This window comes from Ips typographus, unplaced genomic scaffold, assembly GCF_016097725.1.
Source record: "Ips typographus isolate SLU unplaced genomic scaffold, UJ_Ityp_2.0 IpsContig58, whole genome shotgun sequence".
Taxonomy (NCBI): domain Eukaryota; kingdom Metazoa; phylum Arthropoda; class Insecta; order Coleoptera; family Curculionidae; genus Ips; species Ips typographus.
Window position 1 is genome coordinate 624,171 of NW_028098576.1, and position 16,329 is coordinate 640,499.

The following is a 16,329-nucleotide window of genomic DNA, read 5'->3' on the forward strand; positions in this document are numbered from 1 at the left end:
TTTATTTAAATTTAAAGCTTGGGTTATTTCAACCCAAGCGTCAATTTTTTTATTTTTTCTGAAATAGTTTGGATCGGTTGGGTTCCAGAGAATTGGTTTCGATTCATACAGCTCAATCATACGGAGCTGTAACTCATCATTCCAGTCATCCATGTTTTAATAAAATCAAAAACAACACAACTTCAAATTCACACAACGCTACCGCCGTTAAAACTAACCAAAAATGCAAACTTCCCGATTCCGTCTAGACTAAGCTCCTCCTTTCCTTTGATGTCTCGCGGAAAAACCGACACAAGACGGATAGCAACGCGCCTGCAACGCGACACTCGCGAGCTTCTCGCGAGCCCCGTCCACACATTGAGAATTGGCATGTCTCGCGCGCGTCTTGCTAAGTCTGTACGCACCTTTGGACAATGACTGGTAAGGTTCATGGTCTGTAAAAAGCATGGTTCATTTTTGTTTAATTGACTTGCTTGACATAAGGTTATTTCTTCAATCTTTTGGCAATTTTCCTTTGAATTGAAAAAATCGTTTAATGACTTTAAAAGATAACGATTCTTTAAGGTCATTAATTGATTATTAACTGGGATTGGATACAATTGATAGAATTCGTATGGATTTCCAGAAATTAAAGGAATTGCAATATAGAAAATAACTAAGTCTTTCTTTATTGTCACGTCTGTATAAGCAACTTCATAATACTTGATTATGTTATCAAAAGGGATACGATTTCTTTGTTCCAATTTTGAAATTATGCTTTGCAGTTCTTGATACTTGAATATACTGTGATGCATTATATTAATTTCTGCAAAACTGATCGCGGTCTGAACGTTGGATTTTATTTCATTTAGCACGTGAAGATTGTTTTCAATATTATCAAGTAACGTGATAACGTATAATGTTGTAGGGTAAAGTCGGGTGAGATGGCCACCGTTTTGCGTAGCAAAGGCCTGTAATTTTTTTGGTGGGGGTTAGGCGTTGCAACTTTTTTTTTGTCATTGCTTAACTATTATCCGAACAGGTGGGTAAATAAATACAGTCAAATTAATTTTAATTTTCGTAATTATTATTTACCAACCAAAAGCTGCACATGGCCATCTATCCCCGATCGGCTGGGTTAGTTGGCCAAAACATAAAAATAAGAAAATAATATTGAAAAATTTGAAAACACACAACTTCTTATAAAAACAAAATAAAAGATTAATCCTTAACATCACTTTTGCTTCTTTTTAAAAGCAGTTTTACCACAATTTTGACAAGTGTTTACGTAAGATGAGCAATTTTCGTGAAACCACTTCTGGCATATTATGCACTGCAACCAATCTTCTTTTTTTCTCGTGTTGTTGTAGCTTTCTCCACATCCTGCACATTCAGTGTTATCCACTTCGGAAAGGGTATCACTTTCCTCTTCATACGGAACTTGTATATTCTGCTCCTCATCTGAACTTGGTGAAGGTGAGCGTTTTCTTTATTGAATTTTTTTTTTTGGAATTTGCTTTTTTGTTGTGTTCTTAGTTTGTTTATTTTTCTTTTCGTGTCTTTCTTTCACGGTTGCAATATGTTCGGGAGAAGTTAATAGGGTAGCAACAGCCCTTGCTCGTTTTTTTGCAGAAACAACTAATTTGGGCGTGGGATTAATTTGTTCTAAAACTTTTTCAGGTGTCAGGTCTGGAATAGATTTCTCATTCACTGGGGTTGTACATCGAGGCTCTATAGGATCAGCATGGCTACAAGATGGCACTTCATCATCCATCGAATTACTTGAGTGAGTTATTTCTGGTGTTACTTTAGCATTGTTCACTTGAGAGCTGAAACTGTGACTGTTTGTTACTTCTGTGACTGTTCCCTGGCCTTCTCTGGTGTCACTGTTTTCTATTCGATCAGAAACTGTGTAAGCATGGTCGGGTACAGAATTTGGATTCCAGGGAAATATTCGAGTGGCTCTGAAGCCGGACATTGCATTTCCAGCGGTTGCTGACTTTCCCCAGCTTTTCATTAGAAGTTCTCCAAATTGGAGTCGTCCTAGTTTCCTTCCGGGGTGGCTCTGCATCCATTCTCTGCAAGATTGATAATAGAAGGTTTTAAGGGACTTAAAAAAAGCCCTATCTAATGGTTGCAAATAATGAGTAGTATGTGGAGGTAAACACAATAAAACGACATTATTTGTTTCAGCGGTTTCTAAAAGTTCAACAGAAGAACAGTGAGATGCATGCCCATCAAGAATTAATAGTGTTCTTCCTTCGCCTTTACGTGGTAAGAAGTGGTTTTTAAACCAATCCAAAAAAATTGTTGCAGTAAAATAGGCCGATTTTTGTGACATCACGATATGTGAACCGGGTGGCATTGAGTCAGTCCATTCGGTCTTTAAATTCTTCCCTTTAAATACGCAGACTGGCGGTAAAAAAAAACCCTCGGCATTACAGCAAGCTATGCACGAGATCGTCTCACCCTTTTCCCCCGACGTCACTGTAACAACATCCTTCGCTCCTTTTTCGGCTAAAACATTGCCAGGTCGATTATTTAATTGCAGACCTGTTTCAGCAACATTATAGATGCACCCAGGTTTGTTGAAAAGCTCATTTTGTTCAAGTGTTTCTTGTAGCAGTTTAAAATAATTTCCCACATCTACACGGTTCATGCCCTCACCTCGGCCTAGAGATACACCCTCAGCTTTGCGAATAGACAAGTCGGGGTGTCTTCTCAAAAACGACCTAAACCAATCCGAACCAGCGTCTCCTTTTTCTTTGTTGAACTTGTGATTGATTTTTAGACATTCAGCAAAATTATAGGCAAGCTTTCGAACATCTGGTACCGTCATAGGAAACCCGTATTTTTGGGCCTTTATAATGTGTTGCACTAATTTATTTTCATTTGCTTCCCCCAACATACTATCAGGTCCCATTCTACCAATGGTAAAAATATTTTTTTATTTTCCTTTCAAGGGTTTTCCTAGGAATGCCATAATTTTTTGAGGCGCCGTTCATAGAAGAATCGTTTCTAACAGCTTCAATTGCTAGCCTCAAATTTTCTTCAGTATAATTACCACGATTTGAGTTCTTTCTTTTATACTTTGTTGGCATTTTCCGCAGAAAATTGGAAAGGACATCAAACTGTAAAAAAATAGATGTTGTAAACATCTGGCCATCTATCCCCACTATTTGGTGGCCATCTCTCCCAAAATGTTAGGGAAAGATGGCCAACGTGACAAACAAAACTCACAGCATGTTTTTAACTGGTTTTTGAGGTTAGAATTACTTAATACTTATTGTACTCACCTAATACGTTGATATTGGCAGTAGATTTCTTCCCATACACTCACAGTAGACCGCAGAAAAAACTATTCTAAAATTTTCGAACGACGTAATAACGTTTTTATTTTTTGAGCGCTTCAGTGTCACTTCGAGGTAAACGCAAACACATTGACCGTGCGCAAACATAAACGTTTATTGCTGGAGAATGCAGACCGCGCCCGCGCACGACGCCTTTTATTCGAATTTAGCCGTTGGCCGTCTCTCCCGGCTGGCCATCTCACCCTACTTTACCCTACCTGTAGACTGGGTCATACGTGATAATTCGTTAATCTTGATTTGTATATTTTGCTGATTTATTTTTGTCGCTTAACTTAGAGTCAACGTCTTCAGTCAGCTGCTTAACTATAGTTTGCGTGGCAGTTATGTCTTTATCAATTGTTAATTGATTTTCATGAAGAATGTTAATATATTTGTCATATCGGTCTCCATCATCTGCGTCTAATGTACCATACAGATATTTGTGAGCTTTTCCTAGGAAGTTGAATAAACCTCTTTTACTTCTATTACTAGGAGTAGTATAGTGATTTACAAATGATTTAATTGAATTCACTTGATCAAACAAATCGTTAATTCTAATCTTTAAAAGGTTGTACAAAGGTTTGTTTGAATTGTCTAAGGTTTTGTTGGTTTGTAAAAGTGTTTTTTCAGTTGTCCTTAAACATTCTTTAATGTTGGTGAGATTGATATGGTAATAAATATGGTAATTACTTATCACTATATAACTAGTTCCTTGCGAAATTGGTAGTAATGGATTATTTAATTCTTCAATCCGGTACTGAGCGTTGGTGAGTAACGGTAGAAATATGAAGAATAGTCCATTTTTCATTTCCTGAAATTACAATTTTCTTTTAGCATCTTTAGGATGCCTTTGATTTCTAAATTCTGTTAATGTATATTTAGGTTGTAACTTCTTTTTCAATTTTACTGGTTTAGATATTAGTTGTTTAGTACCTACGGGTATTTCAGGGTCATTTTCGCGTTTTTCATTTAATTTACTCAAAACGTTTGCCTTTTTTGCATTTAATTTTGACGTAATGTTTTCATTAAGTGTTTTAAATGTTTCCGCTAGTTCGTGAACATAGTCAGTTTGATTTGATTTAGGTTTTTCTCAAAATTCAATTGATAATTTAGATTTCCTTTAATTATTTGAAAGGGTGTATATTCTTGTGAAGAATGTATACTGTTGTTATAATTTAAAATAGCAATATCAACTAATTCTTGAATTGTTTTATTCCGATGATCATTTCTTAAGGCGACAAGACTTTCTTTAAGTGTCGAATGAAATCGTTCGATTGGTGAGTTAGAGTTTGGATTATAGGGTGTAGTAAAATGTAACTCAATTTGATATGTTTTACATAAGTCTTGTACTAAGTGACTTTTAAATGATTGTGCATTGTCAGTAGTTATCTTACTTGGTGTTCCATGATGTGAAAAGAACTTGATTAAGTTTTGACATATTTCTACAGGGTAATTCAAATTCGACCCTCACCATTGGGATCTCGGAAACTATAGGAGATACGAGAAAGTTTAAATTGGGGCAAAGTTGCGCAATGTAAAGCTCAACCAAATGCAGTTTTAAAAATTTCGATTTTCCGAGTACTTCCGAAGATATCCGAAAAAAACTGAAAATTTGATTTTTTGTTTTTATTTATTTCTAATCTTATTTGAAGAGATATTCCAAAACTAAAAGCACCTTTTCATTGCCACTTTTTCTCTGCTATTCGATGATGGATTCAAATTTGCCACACGACGTTTCGTTTTTTGGCAGCCATCATCAACTTTCTTTTTTCTTATGGGCGCCATATTGGATTTTTAGCCCACCAAATAGTACGTTTTATTCTGATTTTAGTGATGTATAATAACTTATGATTTGCTTCATAAATAACAAAATAATTCAATAAAAACTATTTTTACTTTAGTTATTGGCTTTGAGTTAATGGGCCGTTTCATAAAATGTCATTATTTGACAGTACTTGTCAAACACGATAATTCGGACGATCATTAGAGCTTTTAGAGATTTTACCTTAGTTAACTTTGAGTTAATGAGACGTTTTATGAAGATTACTTGGTAGTACTTGTCACACGCAATTGGCCTGAACATACTTAGTCACAAAGGTGTACACGTGACTTAAACCGGTTTATTCACTCGAAGAGCTTAGGCCACTCGCTACGCTTGTGGACCTAGTTGTTCTTTTCGTGAATAAAGAATGGTATAAGTCACTTGCTGCAAAGTAACTATTAAATCACTCTGAATGACATTCGCCTATTTACAGATGTAAACAAACAAACATCAATGTTACATCTACGGGGCGCTGTGCAAATTTAATAGAACTTTAATTTTAGTTTTTTTTTTAATATAAGAAGTCGAAATTTAATAAAATACTGTATAAGACACGTGACTTAAACCGGTTTATTCACTCGAATAAATATGAATGAATAAAAAATGGTTTGTCACTTCCAAAATAAATAACTATAAACTTGCACTTAACATTATAAAAAATTGAAATTTGGCAAAAAATGAAGTTCCTAAAATGATGGAAACATAAATAAGCCTTTTAAGTTAGAGATAATGCTAACAAATCTCTTTTTCTGATTAACCTAAATAGTTCAGCAATGCTTGTATAATAATAACATTTTCTGCGGGGGTTTCTTTTCTAGATACATTTTTAACTATGAATGATCGTCCGAATTATCGTGTTTGACAAGTACTGTCAAACAATGACATTTTTTAAAACGGCCCATTAACTCAAAGCCAATAACTAAAGTAAAAATAGTTTTTATTAAATTATTTTGTTATTTATGAAGCAAATCATAAGTTATTATACATCACTAAAATCAGAATAAAACGTACTATTTGGTGGGCTAAAAATCCAATATGGCGCCCATAAGAAAAAAGAAAGTTGATGATGACTGACAGAAAACGAAACGTCGTGTGGCAAATTTGAATCCATCATCGAATAGCTAGGAAAAAGTGGCAATGAAAAGATGCTTTTAGTTTTGGGATATCTCTTCAAATAAGGTTAGAAATAAATAAAAACAAAAAATCAAATTTTCAGTTTTTTTCGGATATCTTCGGAAGTACTCGGAAAATCAAAATTTTTAAAACAGCATTTGGTTGAGCTTTATATTGCGCAACTTTGCCCCAATTTAAACTTTCTCGTATCTCTTATGGTTTCTGAGATCCCAATGGTGAGGGTCGAATTTGAATTACCCTGTATAGCATTTTCATTTATTTGGTATGCCATAGCAAATTTAGAAAAGTTGTCAATTATCGTTAGGAACTTTTGTCCTGATACAGAATATGTATCCATGTAAATGTGTTCAAATGGTTTTGTTCCTGTCGGTGTTGGTTTAAAAATTACTTTGTAAGGGTGTCTTTCGTATTTTGTACGTTGACATACTTCACAAGTACTGACGTAATTTATTACATCTTTTTCTAAGCTAGGCCAATAATATGTTGGTTTTATGTTTTTAATGTTCTCTGTCATTCCTCGATGTGATGTTTTGGTTGTATGATACCTTTCGATTATTTCTTTTTGATCATTCGAATTTGTAACATCTTCGAGTAGAATGTTAGCAATGAATAGCTTGAACATATTATGTCTAAAAACCGCGTAAAACGTTATCCATTGCACGTTGGAATGTAGAGGGTGCATTTTTTAGTCCAAATGGCATTCGATTATATTCGTAATGTCCATGTTCTACGTTAAAGGCTGTTTTAGGGATACTTTTTAAGTCCATCTCAATCTGGTGGAATCCACTTGCTAAATCGATGGTGGTAAAGTATTGACATCTTCCTAATTTATCTAGTATGTCAGAAATATTAGGTAAGGGGTAGCGATCATCAATAGTTTTTTCGTTTAGCTTTCTGTAGTCAACTACTAATCTCCATTTTCTTTGATTAGAAGCGTCCAATTTCTTTGGTACGATCCAAACTGGTGAGCTCCAAGGTGAGTTAGATGGTCGTATGATTTCGTCATTTAACATTTGATTAATTTGTTTATTCACTTCGTCTTTATGTATATGTGGATATCTATAACTTTTGGCATGTACTGGTATTTCATCAGTAGTGTTAATTACATGTTTTACTTGATTTGAAAATGTTAATTTGTCTCCAGGTTTATGTAAAATTGATTCATAATTTTTCATTAATTTAAAAAGTTTAAATTTTTCTTCTTGATGTCATGTCTTATTAAATTATTAAAATCAATATTACAAGAAATGTTTTTTTGCTGTATTGATTGAATATTTCAAAATTAAAAATTTCAAAATTTTCAAGATTAATAGGTTCTAAGGGCATGTTTTCATTTATATCGCAATTTATCGTAAGAATTTTATTCGTATAATTAAAAACATCTAGCGTATAGCTTTGGTTATTAATCGTCACTAAAGTAGGTTGAATTTCAATTTCATTGTCACGATAATAGGGCATAGTCCAAGTGGTGTCATTTGGTAACTTGGTTTTAAAGGTTGTCCGTTGAATAGTCTTAGGTGGAATTTCAATCATGTAATGATCAAAGTCTTTTCTATATTGAAACGGAATTTGCAAGTAGTGATTAATTAGTTGATTATTTTTTAAATCAATATTTAATTGCAACTTTCGCAAATCATTTAGTCCAAGAATTCCATCAAAGTATTCATGAAAGGGATAAAGAATAAATTCGATTGGTTCTGTTATACCGTAGCATAAGAATAATAGAATTTTTGCTTTTTGTGTAGCTTTTCTTGATCCTGCACAAGTTTGTAAAGTGCTCGTGTGAGTAACAATTGCTTCAGAAAAATGTTCTTCGGCTATTGAGGGTCTAAGAAGGGATGCATGTGAACCAGTATCAATCAATAATCGAATATTGTAACTAGGGATTTCGACATATGGTAGTTGATTGATTTGTAAGCTATTTAAGCTTAAACAACATTGGTTTCTTCCGAGGCTTGTAATTGAAAATTTTCCATCTGTTCTACAAGACTTTGTTCTTCTGATGATTCATCATCAAAATTTTCAGGGTAATAATTCTCATTAAATTCATCATTTGGATTAAATAACAAATTTTTACAATCACGGTTTTCCTCGCTTTCTACATGAGTTAGCTCTTGAAAAGTGAAGTTCGGATTTCCGGTTTTTTGGAAAAGAGATTGAAAAGGTCTTTGGGGTGCAAAATTGGATTTTTGTGGCAAATTTCGATTAATCGTACTCACTCCAGACATTGGTTGTGGAAACGATTGTTTGAAAGGTGGTCTTTGCTGATTTGAAGTTGAAGGCTGATTTGGTGGTTTGAATGTTCGTTGAGGTTGCGATTGAAACCTGGGTTGAAACATTGGGGAATTGTGTAGATTTTCTCGCCCATTAAATGGTTTTGCAAAGTTTGAAACGTGTGGATGCTGCATTGGCTTTGTGAAAGGATTATGCGTTGTTTGATTAGAAGATTTATTATTAAATTTGGAATGATTTTGGATGTAATTGTTTTTGAAATTTGTTTGACTAGTTAACACTTCGTAATTATTAATTATCTCAATTGCGTTTTCCAAATTCTGAGGGTTTTGAACTATCAATAAGGTTCTCAGTTCACTGGAAATATTTGCTAACAAATTTTGAGTTGCTGTTAACTCATTTTGAGAAATTAAAATTGCTCGTGCTTCAGCATTCTGAACTTCGGTACAAATCTTAGTGTTTACTTTCGTGACTAAGGCTTTGAGTTTCTGAATGTAATCTTGAGTAGATTCATTCTTCCTTGACAAGAAAATTAATTGTTGCTGTAAGTTTGCTCTAGTGATCGGGTCACTGAACTTTTGTTGTAATGCTAACTTAATTTCAGGCCAGGTTTTTAAATCTGGTCGAGTTAGTAAAAAGTCTTCGGCTGATTGTACAATTTTGGATCTAATAGCGAGCTTAACATACTCTTGCTGAGATAAATCATTATTAAAATATCTGCTATGAAAAGTGTCAATTTGATTTAAAAAGAACTCCAATCTGGAAGGTGTTCCGTCAAAGTTTTTTAATAGCGTAACAGTTGATCTCAAAGCGTCGGCCATGTTTGTTGGTCTTAAATTAGTTTGAGGACTACTGTCTAAATTAAAATCTACGTTAGTTATAGGTAATGGATAATTTATAGAAATATCCGAATAAATTTTCTCAATATCAGAACTTGAAGTTGAAGCTTCTGAATTGGAACTTAAATTATTACTTGTGTTTTTTGTATAAGAGATTTCCTCTAGAACTCTTTTAGTTTGAGCTTTAAATTTGCTCATTAAAACATTTAAATTCACTTCCTAAATAACAGGTTGTACAACTATAAGAAACAATCAACTCACGGATTGATTTCAAGACTTCTTCCTGTGTCAAACGGGACGTCGCTAAGAAGATACACTCCCTAGGTTGGTTGCAGTGGACACTAGCATAGGCCAATTTGTCCAGGCTGGCTATCTCGTTATGGTTGACCAAGAGCGATGTTGCCAGGAGTCACAAGCTATCTCTCCGCAGGGGTTATCACAAGGGTGATTCCTTTCTTAACTGTTGAAACAGAAGGCACAGGTCACTCCGCAATCCAAGATGGATAATTCCGAACACAACGCAGCACAAAACTATCGTTGCACTCCGACACAAAATAACCGTACTCTGAAAGGAATCCTACCGACTGCGCCAATTTTATTTACTTTTCGGCAACTAGCGTTTTTTAAAAATAAAACTCGAAAAGCAATATGTGTATTACCGCACTGGTTAAGACAGAAATTATGACTAAAATGTAATGCTGTGCTGCATCATTTATATAGATTACAGTAAATGCTGACGGTGCAACGTCTGAAGAACAATATTATAATGATAAAATAATATAAATGGTCATATAATTCTTCCTTGCATACATTATCACGATTCACCAAATCAAAACTAGTATTGTATGCATTAAATTGCAAATGTAATACATGTTTAGAGATTTGTTTGTTTGTATGTATGTATACATACAATGTACACAATAACTAAAATATACATTTACAGAACACATTAGTAGACCCTCTAGTTAACGGTAAATACAGGTTTTCTTAAAGTTCGAAAAAAATAAGTTTTTTCAGACTATTACTAAGAATTTTGTGAGACCAATGGGACATGTAAACTATCTAATACATATAGTACTAAATTTTATTTATTCTTATTTAAAATTAAACTGTAAGTACAAGTTTTAATTATTCAAAAGGGAGGATCATTCATTTTGAGTATCACCAAGAATCTTTTTAATTTTTAATTTTAGGTACATCATTTTGTTTTTTACTGTAGTTATTTAAAAAAGATATTGGTCAATGAATTTAATAAAATATTTAAATTATATTCACAATTATGTGTATTGCAGCTATGCCCCTCAAATATTCAAATATTTGATAAGTTTAACAAAGTATATGTAGTTAAAATGGATTTTTGGGAAGTACAAGTAAAAAAAATATTCTGCTTCTGCTTCTTCTACTAAACTTTTTATGGTTAAATATGTAAAATCTGTATACAGTACTACATCTTTGTTAGGGTAGCAAAGCCCACTATTCATAAAATTAATGGAACAGTCCTCTTCTTGAATTAAATAGACTTTGCAATACTCACATTTTGTTTTTTTTATTGCAGCGTGAGCAGCATAACCTGCTATGTATACTACAAAAGCTTACATTCTTTCATCAATGTCATCCAAATGATCTTGATCTATTTCTGTGACGGTAATGTCTGGTGTAGTCCTGACCAAATTCAATGTAACTGTTGGAGGATCAATAAATTCCAATAAATCTTGTCTTGAAATTGGAATGGATCCAAACTTCCGTGACTTCCGCGGTATGTCACTTTGAACCCTTAATTGGCTCTCTGATTCTTAGATTTGTCATAATGACACATGGTAGTTGGAACCAGATTGATACCTAATAGATAAGTAAAATTGGAAGTAAAGCATATGATGGTGTTGTTTTTTGCCCAACCATCAGTCGGCTTATTTTCATTTTTTATCCAAACTTTGTCATTGATAAGTAATGCTTACTTACTGTTCTTGATACTTAATATACTATTACAAATTTAGTGAGATGTGTACAAGAAACTATTAAACTGTATTATTACATTGACAGAAATGGTTTCAATAACCTTGATGTCCAGTATCTTATTTACTGTTTGAGTTTGCTTTATTTTTGGATAAATGAGTTATCCTGCGTTTTTTGGGATATTGTTAAAACACTCCCCACTTAGTTTTTGTATTTTTTAATAAGAACTTTGTTTAAATTAATTAGAATAATTCGGCTACACAAAACGTGCCATGTGGTTATTATTATATATATCAGAGTCATTATTTGAGGTTACGCGTTCGCACTTTCAAATGTCAATTGTCACAAATGTCTTGTCAAAGGTTCAGACAGAAGACACGCATCATATACACATATAACTGGATGTGTACCATCAAACTCCTACATTTACTGTTAGGTCATCCACCTCATCAAATAATCGCGTGCAGTTTTGGATGACCCAGTTGTCTTATTTACGTCGTCAAAACCAAAAAAAATTAATAAGTGTGGAGGATTTGTGAATAGCATAATGCAAAATGTAGTGTGGAATAATGTACAGGGTTACTGATTGAATATAGACCACCCCAATACAAGTTTTATTTTTAGTATTAGAGAAAAACTTTCAATACGAAAGTGATACAAAGGTACTGATACTACTACTGTCGGATGTGTTTTCTTCGCTAAACAAGAAGAAACATACATTAGCGATGTGTCTAGATTTATCAAAAGCTTTCGATACCGTAAATCTTAAAGAACTATTGGAAAGATATGGGATTAGAGGTCGTGCACATGAGCTTATCAAGTCGTACTTGACGTGTAGAACGCAGCAGATAGTAGAACGTGATCATGAAGGGCAATTAATAAAATCTAATAAAATTGGCATTTAAAGGGGGGTGCATACTGATGCCACTCCTTTATATTATTTAGTTTCTGGGGAAAACACCGACTTATATGCGGATAATACTACGCCAATTTTTAGCGAAAAAAACGGTGTTGACTTCTGTTGAAACGGTTATAAACAGGTTTAATGACTATTTTTGCAATAATGACTTGGTCTTATATGAGTATGAGTCTGATAGAGTCATGTAAGCCTGTATTTGTATGTAACCAAATTTTGACTGTCACTTGTTTGTACATTATGGAGTGTGTTTTGTTTGTTTTTAGAAATAATAAGGATTTGTTTGAAGCATTTAGATGTGGACCATAGCTATAATACTAGATATGCGTCTAATCTTATTTGCGAAAGATATGTGTTTAGTTTTCTTCAGAGAAATGTTACATTTACAATGATAAAGATATATAATTTGCTTCCTGAAAAATAGCGCTTAATGACTTGGAATAGTGTGAATAGTATTTTAAAACATTTTTTACAAAACAAAGAAACATGTTCAATATCATTCATTAACATAATAATTTGTCCAGTTTTACTGCTAACTTTTTTTTTCTGGAAATCCGCTATTTCTAAATACCTATCCTGAAGTTGGTTGTAAATCCGCTATTTCTAAATACCTATCCTGAAGTTGGTTGACTTCAGCAACCGGGTTTTGAAAAAAAAGCATTGGGAGGAGTTAGTTGAAATTTTTGGGGACGAGAAACTTAATGATGAGGAAAAGAGAAAACTAGGTAATTAAAATAACCTACCCCCAGAAGAATATGTCAACACTTTATTATATATTTTATATATGGTACTTTATTTTATCTAGTTTTGATGCAATTATTCTTATTTCTTGGAAAGTAGAGAGAAAAGAGAAGCTGAGGCGGAAGGATCTTCTGTTACTACTATCTTTACTACCATCTTAGAAGAAAATTCCAGAAAACGAGAAACTGACAACTAGACTTGAGTTAATGAATGTAATTAACAAAAAATTACAGATTATCTCAGCGAACAACCGTTCTCAAACTTGCCAGCCAAACTTTACTAGTTCGAGTTCTCATAGAACGCCATTTGGATCTTCTGCATCTACCCAGTTAGCCGAGAACTTCTGCCCGCAGCATACAGATCAGTCAATGCAAATACCTCGCCAAAGTCAATGGAGCCAAAATTCTTCTTCCGTCGAAACAGACACTTTTGTTACCTCTACGGAATCTACACTTTTAAAACTTTTTTAATAATTATTATACTATAAAACTAAAAATAAAGTAATCCAGTTTCACCTACCTTAAAGCTACAAGTAATTTTTCTTTTGGAGAAATAGATTTTCTCATTTGTATATCTGAACCTATAAACACAAATCTAAAAAGTCGCAACGACCTGGCCGTTGCGACCTGGTCGCCCATTGCGCGCACGCCCTAAAGCTACGTTTTCTTCCACGGTCGCCAGTCGTCAGCGACCGCGACTCGGTAGCGACGATTGATTCGGTCACGATTTTCGCTCCGGCTTCTGTTTTCCTCTAGATTTAATTCGCTGGCGAATTTTGCTTCGTGTTGTAATTCTCATCGGAGTTGAAACATTAAACGGAGTTAAAATGAACCTGTCTAGAAAAAGGTCTTTAGTTTTATTGTTGGACAGTTATCAGGATGATGATATATTACTACTGTCCTTAGTGCATGATCGGGAAAAAAGAAAACAAGTTTTACCAATGTTCAAGAAGCGAAAAGAAGAAGGATTTCATTCTATATTAATAAAACATCACCTAACCGACAACGAAACTAAATTCAAAGGATTTTTCCGAATTTCGAGGAACCAGTTCGATTCTATATTAAAGCTTATAGCAGATGATCTGAAGAGTACCCCGTACAATCGTGTAAAAGAACCAATAACTCCAGCGGAAAAATTAGCAATAACATTAAGGTAGAAAAACTTTATTTTATTATATTATATAATTAAAATTATACATATAATGAAAAAAAAAATGACAGCTAAATTTATTCAACTAATCATTGTTAGATAAATTATATTAATAAATTGGCACAAAAAGAATGTTATTATTTTACGGTCTAAAGTTTCCAAAAAACGTCGTCGACGGTACCTCTTGTTCCCAAACATTGGGGGAAAGCATAGGTGTACTGATTGTACTACTTCCATAAGAGTAGTTTGATATTCTTGAAGGGGGATTTGGTGAGCGTAGCAGTTGTATTTCGGCATCTGAAATTATCTGGAAAATTCTACTTTTTGTTTCTGCTCTTATCAATGGTGGAAATGATTTTACTGTCATTGCGGCACTTTTGAAAAACACATCTATTTCATCATCGGGTGGTGCAGGTGTACCCTTTACCAGTTCTTTTAATAAAGTCTCCCTTTCGGCAACACTTTGTTTCATTGCCGTTAGGATATCAGAAGAATTATCTCTTTTCCTCTTTTTCAGTGGAATCTGGGTCTCATTACTAACAAAATCCACATTTGAAGGTCCTTCATCATCAATATCACTTACATTTTTCAGTGGAATCTGGGTTTCATTACTAACATAATCCTCATTTGCATGTCCTACAATGTTAATAAAAGTCATAAACACAGCTGAGCTATCCTAATATTTTGTCACTTACCTGATACACCGCATTCACTTGCTATTTCCTTCCATAACTTGTTTAAAATTATGCAGTTGTGGTGATTTTTATTCTTCTTGTTCCTTCTCCTTATCCATTGTTGCGCATACGCATGCGCCTTGGTCCAAGGTCTAAAAAATACTAAGCTCGGTTCGATGGTGCCAGGCCTTGGCTTCGACCTATGCGCGGAGCGCTCCGTTATGGCCATACACATTTAAAACTATGCGTTTATTATTTTTTGTGAACGATGCTAGGGTACGATGCTATGGTCAGAGCGATGGTCGGCGCTCCGTTATGTCCGCCCACTTAAGAGAGAACGAAGAAAATAAAGAAATAAATTTAAATCGATGAATGACCATGTGTTGGTATTAACATGCCGGCTGTCCAGCTCATTCTTTTTTTCTTACGGTGGATTGGCGTGATGATACTGTTAACTGGCCAGTATGCCAGATTTGACCACCAGATTTCTTTCTTTAGGGACGCTTATAACAAATTGTTTATGCAGAAGTGGCAAGAACAGCAGAAAACTCGAAAGAAATGATAATTAAGAGAATAATAATAACGTAACATTTATTTGATTTCGTTCTCAAATAAATCTCCTGCTTTAGCCAAGCAGTAGCCTAACCTGTCATAAAATTCCTGACGCACGTTAATGAAAGTTTGATTAGAAATAGAACCTAGTATTTCAACTATTTTCTGTCGCAATTGGCCTAAATCTTCAGCCTTCATGTGACGATGACCGTAAAGTTTTTGGGTTACATGCCCCCAAAGAAAGAAGTCATTTGGGGCGATCGAGGAGGCCAATTGACAGTACCATTTCTGCAAATCAGACGATTTGGAAATGTTTGGTGCAAAAATGCTTGTACGTCTCTGGCATTATGCGCTGGACAACCGTCTTGGTGGAACCAGATTTCCTGCAAGTTAATGTTCAGATTATGTACAGCTGGTAGCACGTTCTCTCTTAAAAGGTTTAAATACTAATTGGCATTTAAGTTTCCATCAATAAAAAAAGGTCCTATAATATGATTGTTTAAAATGCCAGTCCAAACATTGACCTTTTGCGGATATTGACTCCGAATAGGTACGCTTATATGCCTATTTCCCCTTGAATAAGCCACAGTAACGGACGGATTGTGACGACCATGAAAGGAAAAAGAGGACTCATCGGTAAATAAAATATTAGCTATGAAAGTATTGTCTTGGTTAGACCTTTCAATCATGTCTTCGCAAAACAACATTCGTTTTTCGCAGTCTTCCGGAAATATTTCTTGTGTTGTGCGTAACTTATAGCACCGGTACTTGTTCCGTTTTAAAATATTTCGCACAGTAGTTGGTGCAATGACAAGCTCCGCAGCAATAGCAGTACTATTACATGGGAAGTTGACTTCTGCCAAACTGCAAACTGCCGTTTCGCGCTGCTCTTGATTTTCATTTCGAGGATGACGGATACCTTCGGGAGACTGCGGAAAATCGTGATCTCAACATTTGGTACAGTTTGGCGTACACCCAGTATTTTCAA

At 34.4% G+C, this 16,329-nt stretch overlaps 1 protein-coding gene and 1 long non-coding RNA gene across 2 annotated transcripts in view; one reads left to right on the forward strand and one right to left on the reverse strand.

The window, feature by feature from the left end:
• LOC145739827 (uncharacterized) overlaps nucleotides 1-16,329 on the forward strand; it is a 156,592-nt gene that overhangs the window by 111,535 nt on the left and 28,728 nt on the right. The window lies entirely within an intron of this gene.
• LOC145739848 (uncharacterized) lies at nucleotides 250-2,787 on the reverse strand. The gene is made up of 2 exons (XM_081995191.1): nucleotides 1,702-2,787; nucleotides 250-434 (listed from the first exon to the last, which is right to left on the reverse strand). Exons 1-2 carry the CDS (start codon nucleotides 2,636-2,638, stop codon nucleotides 250-252), a joined length of 1,122 nt encoding a protein of 373 aa, XP_081851317.1. The 5' UTR covers nucleotides 2,639-2,787.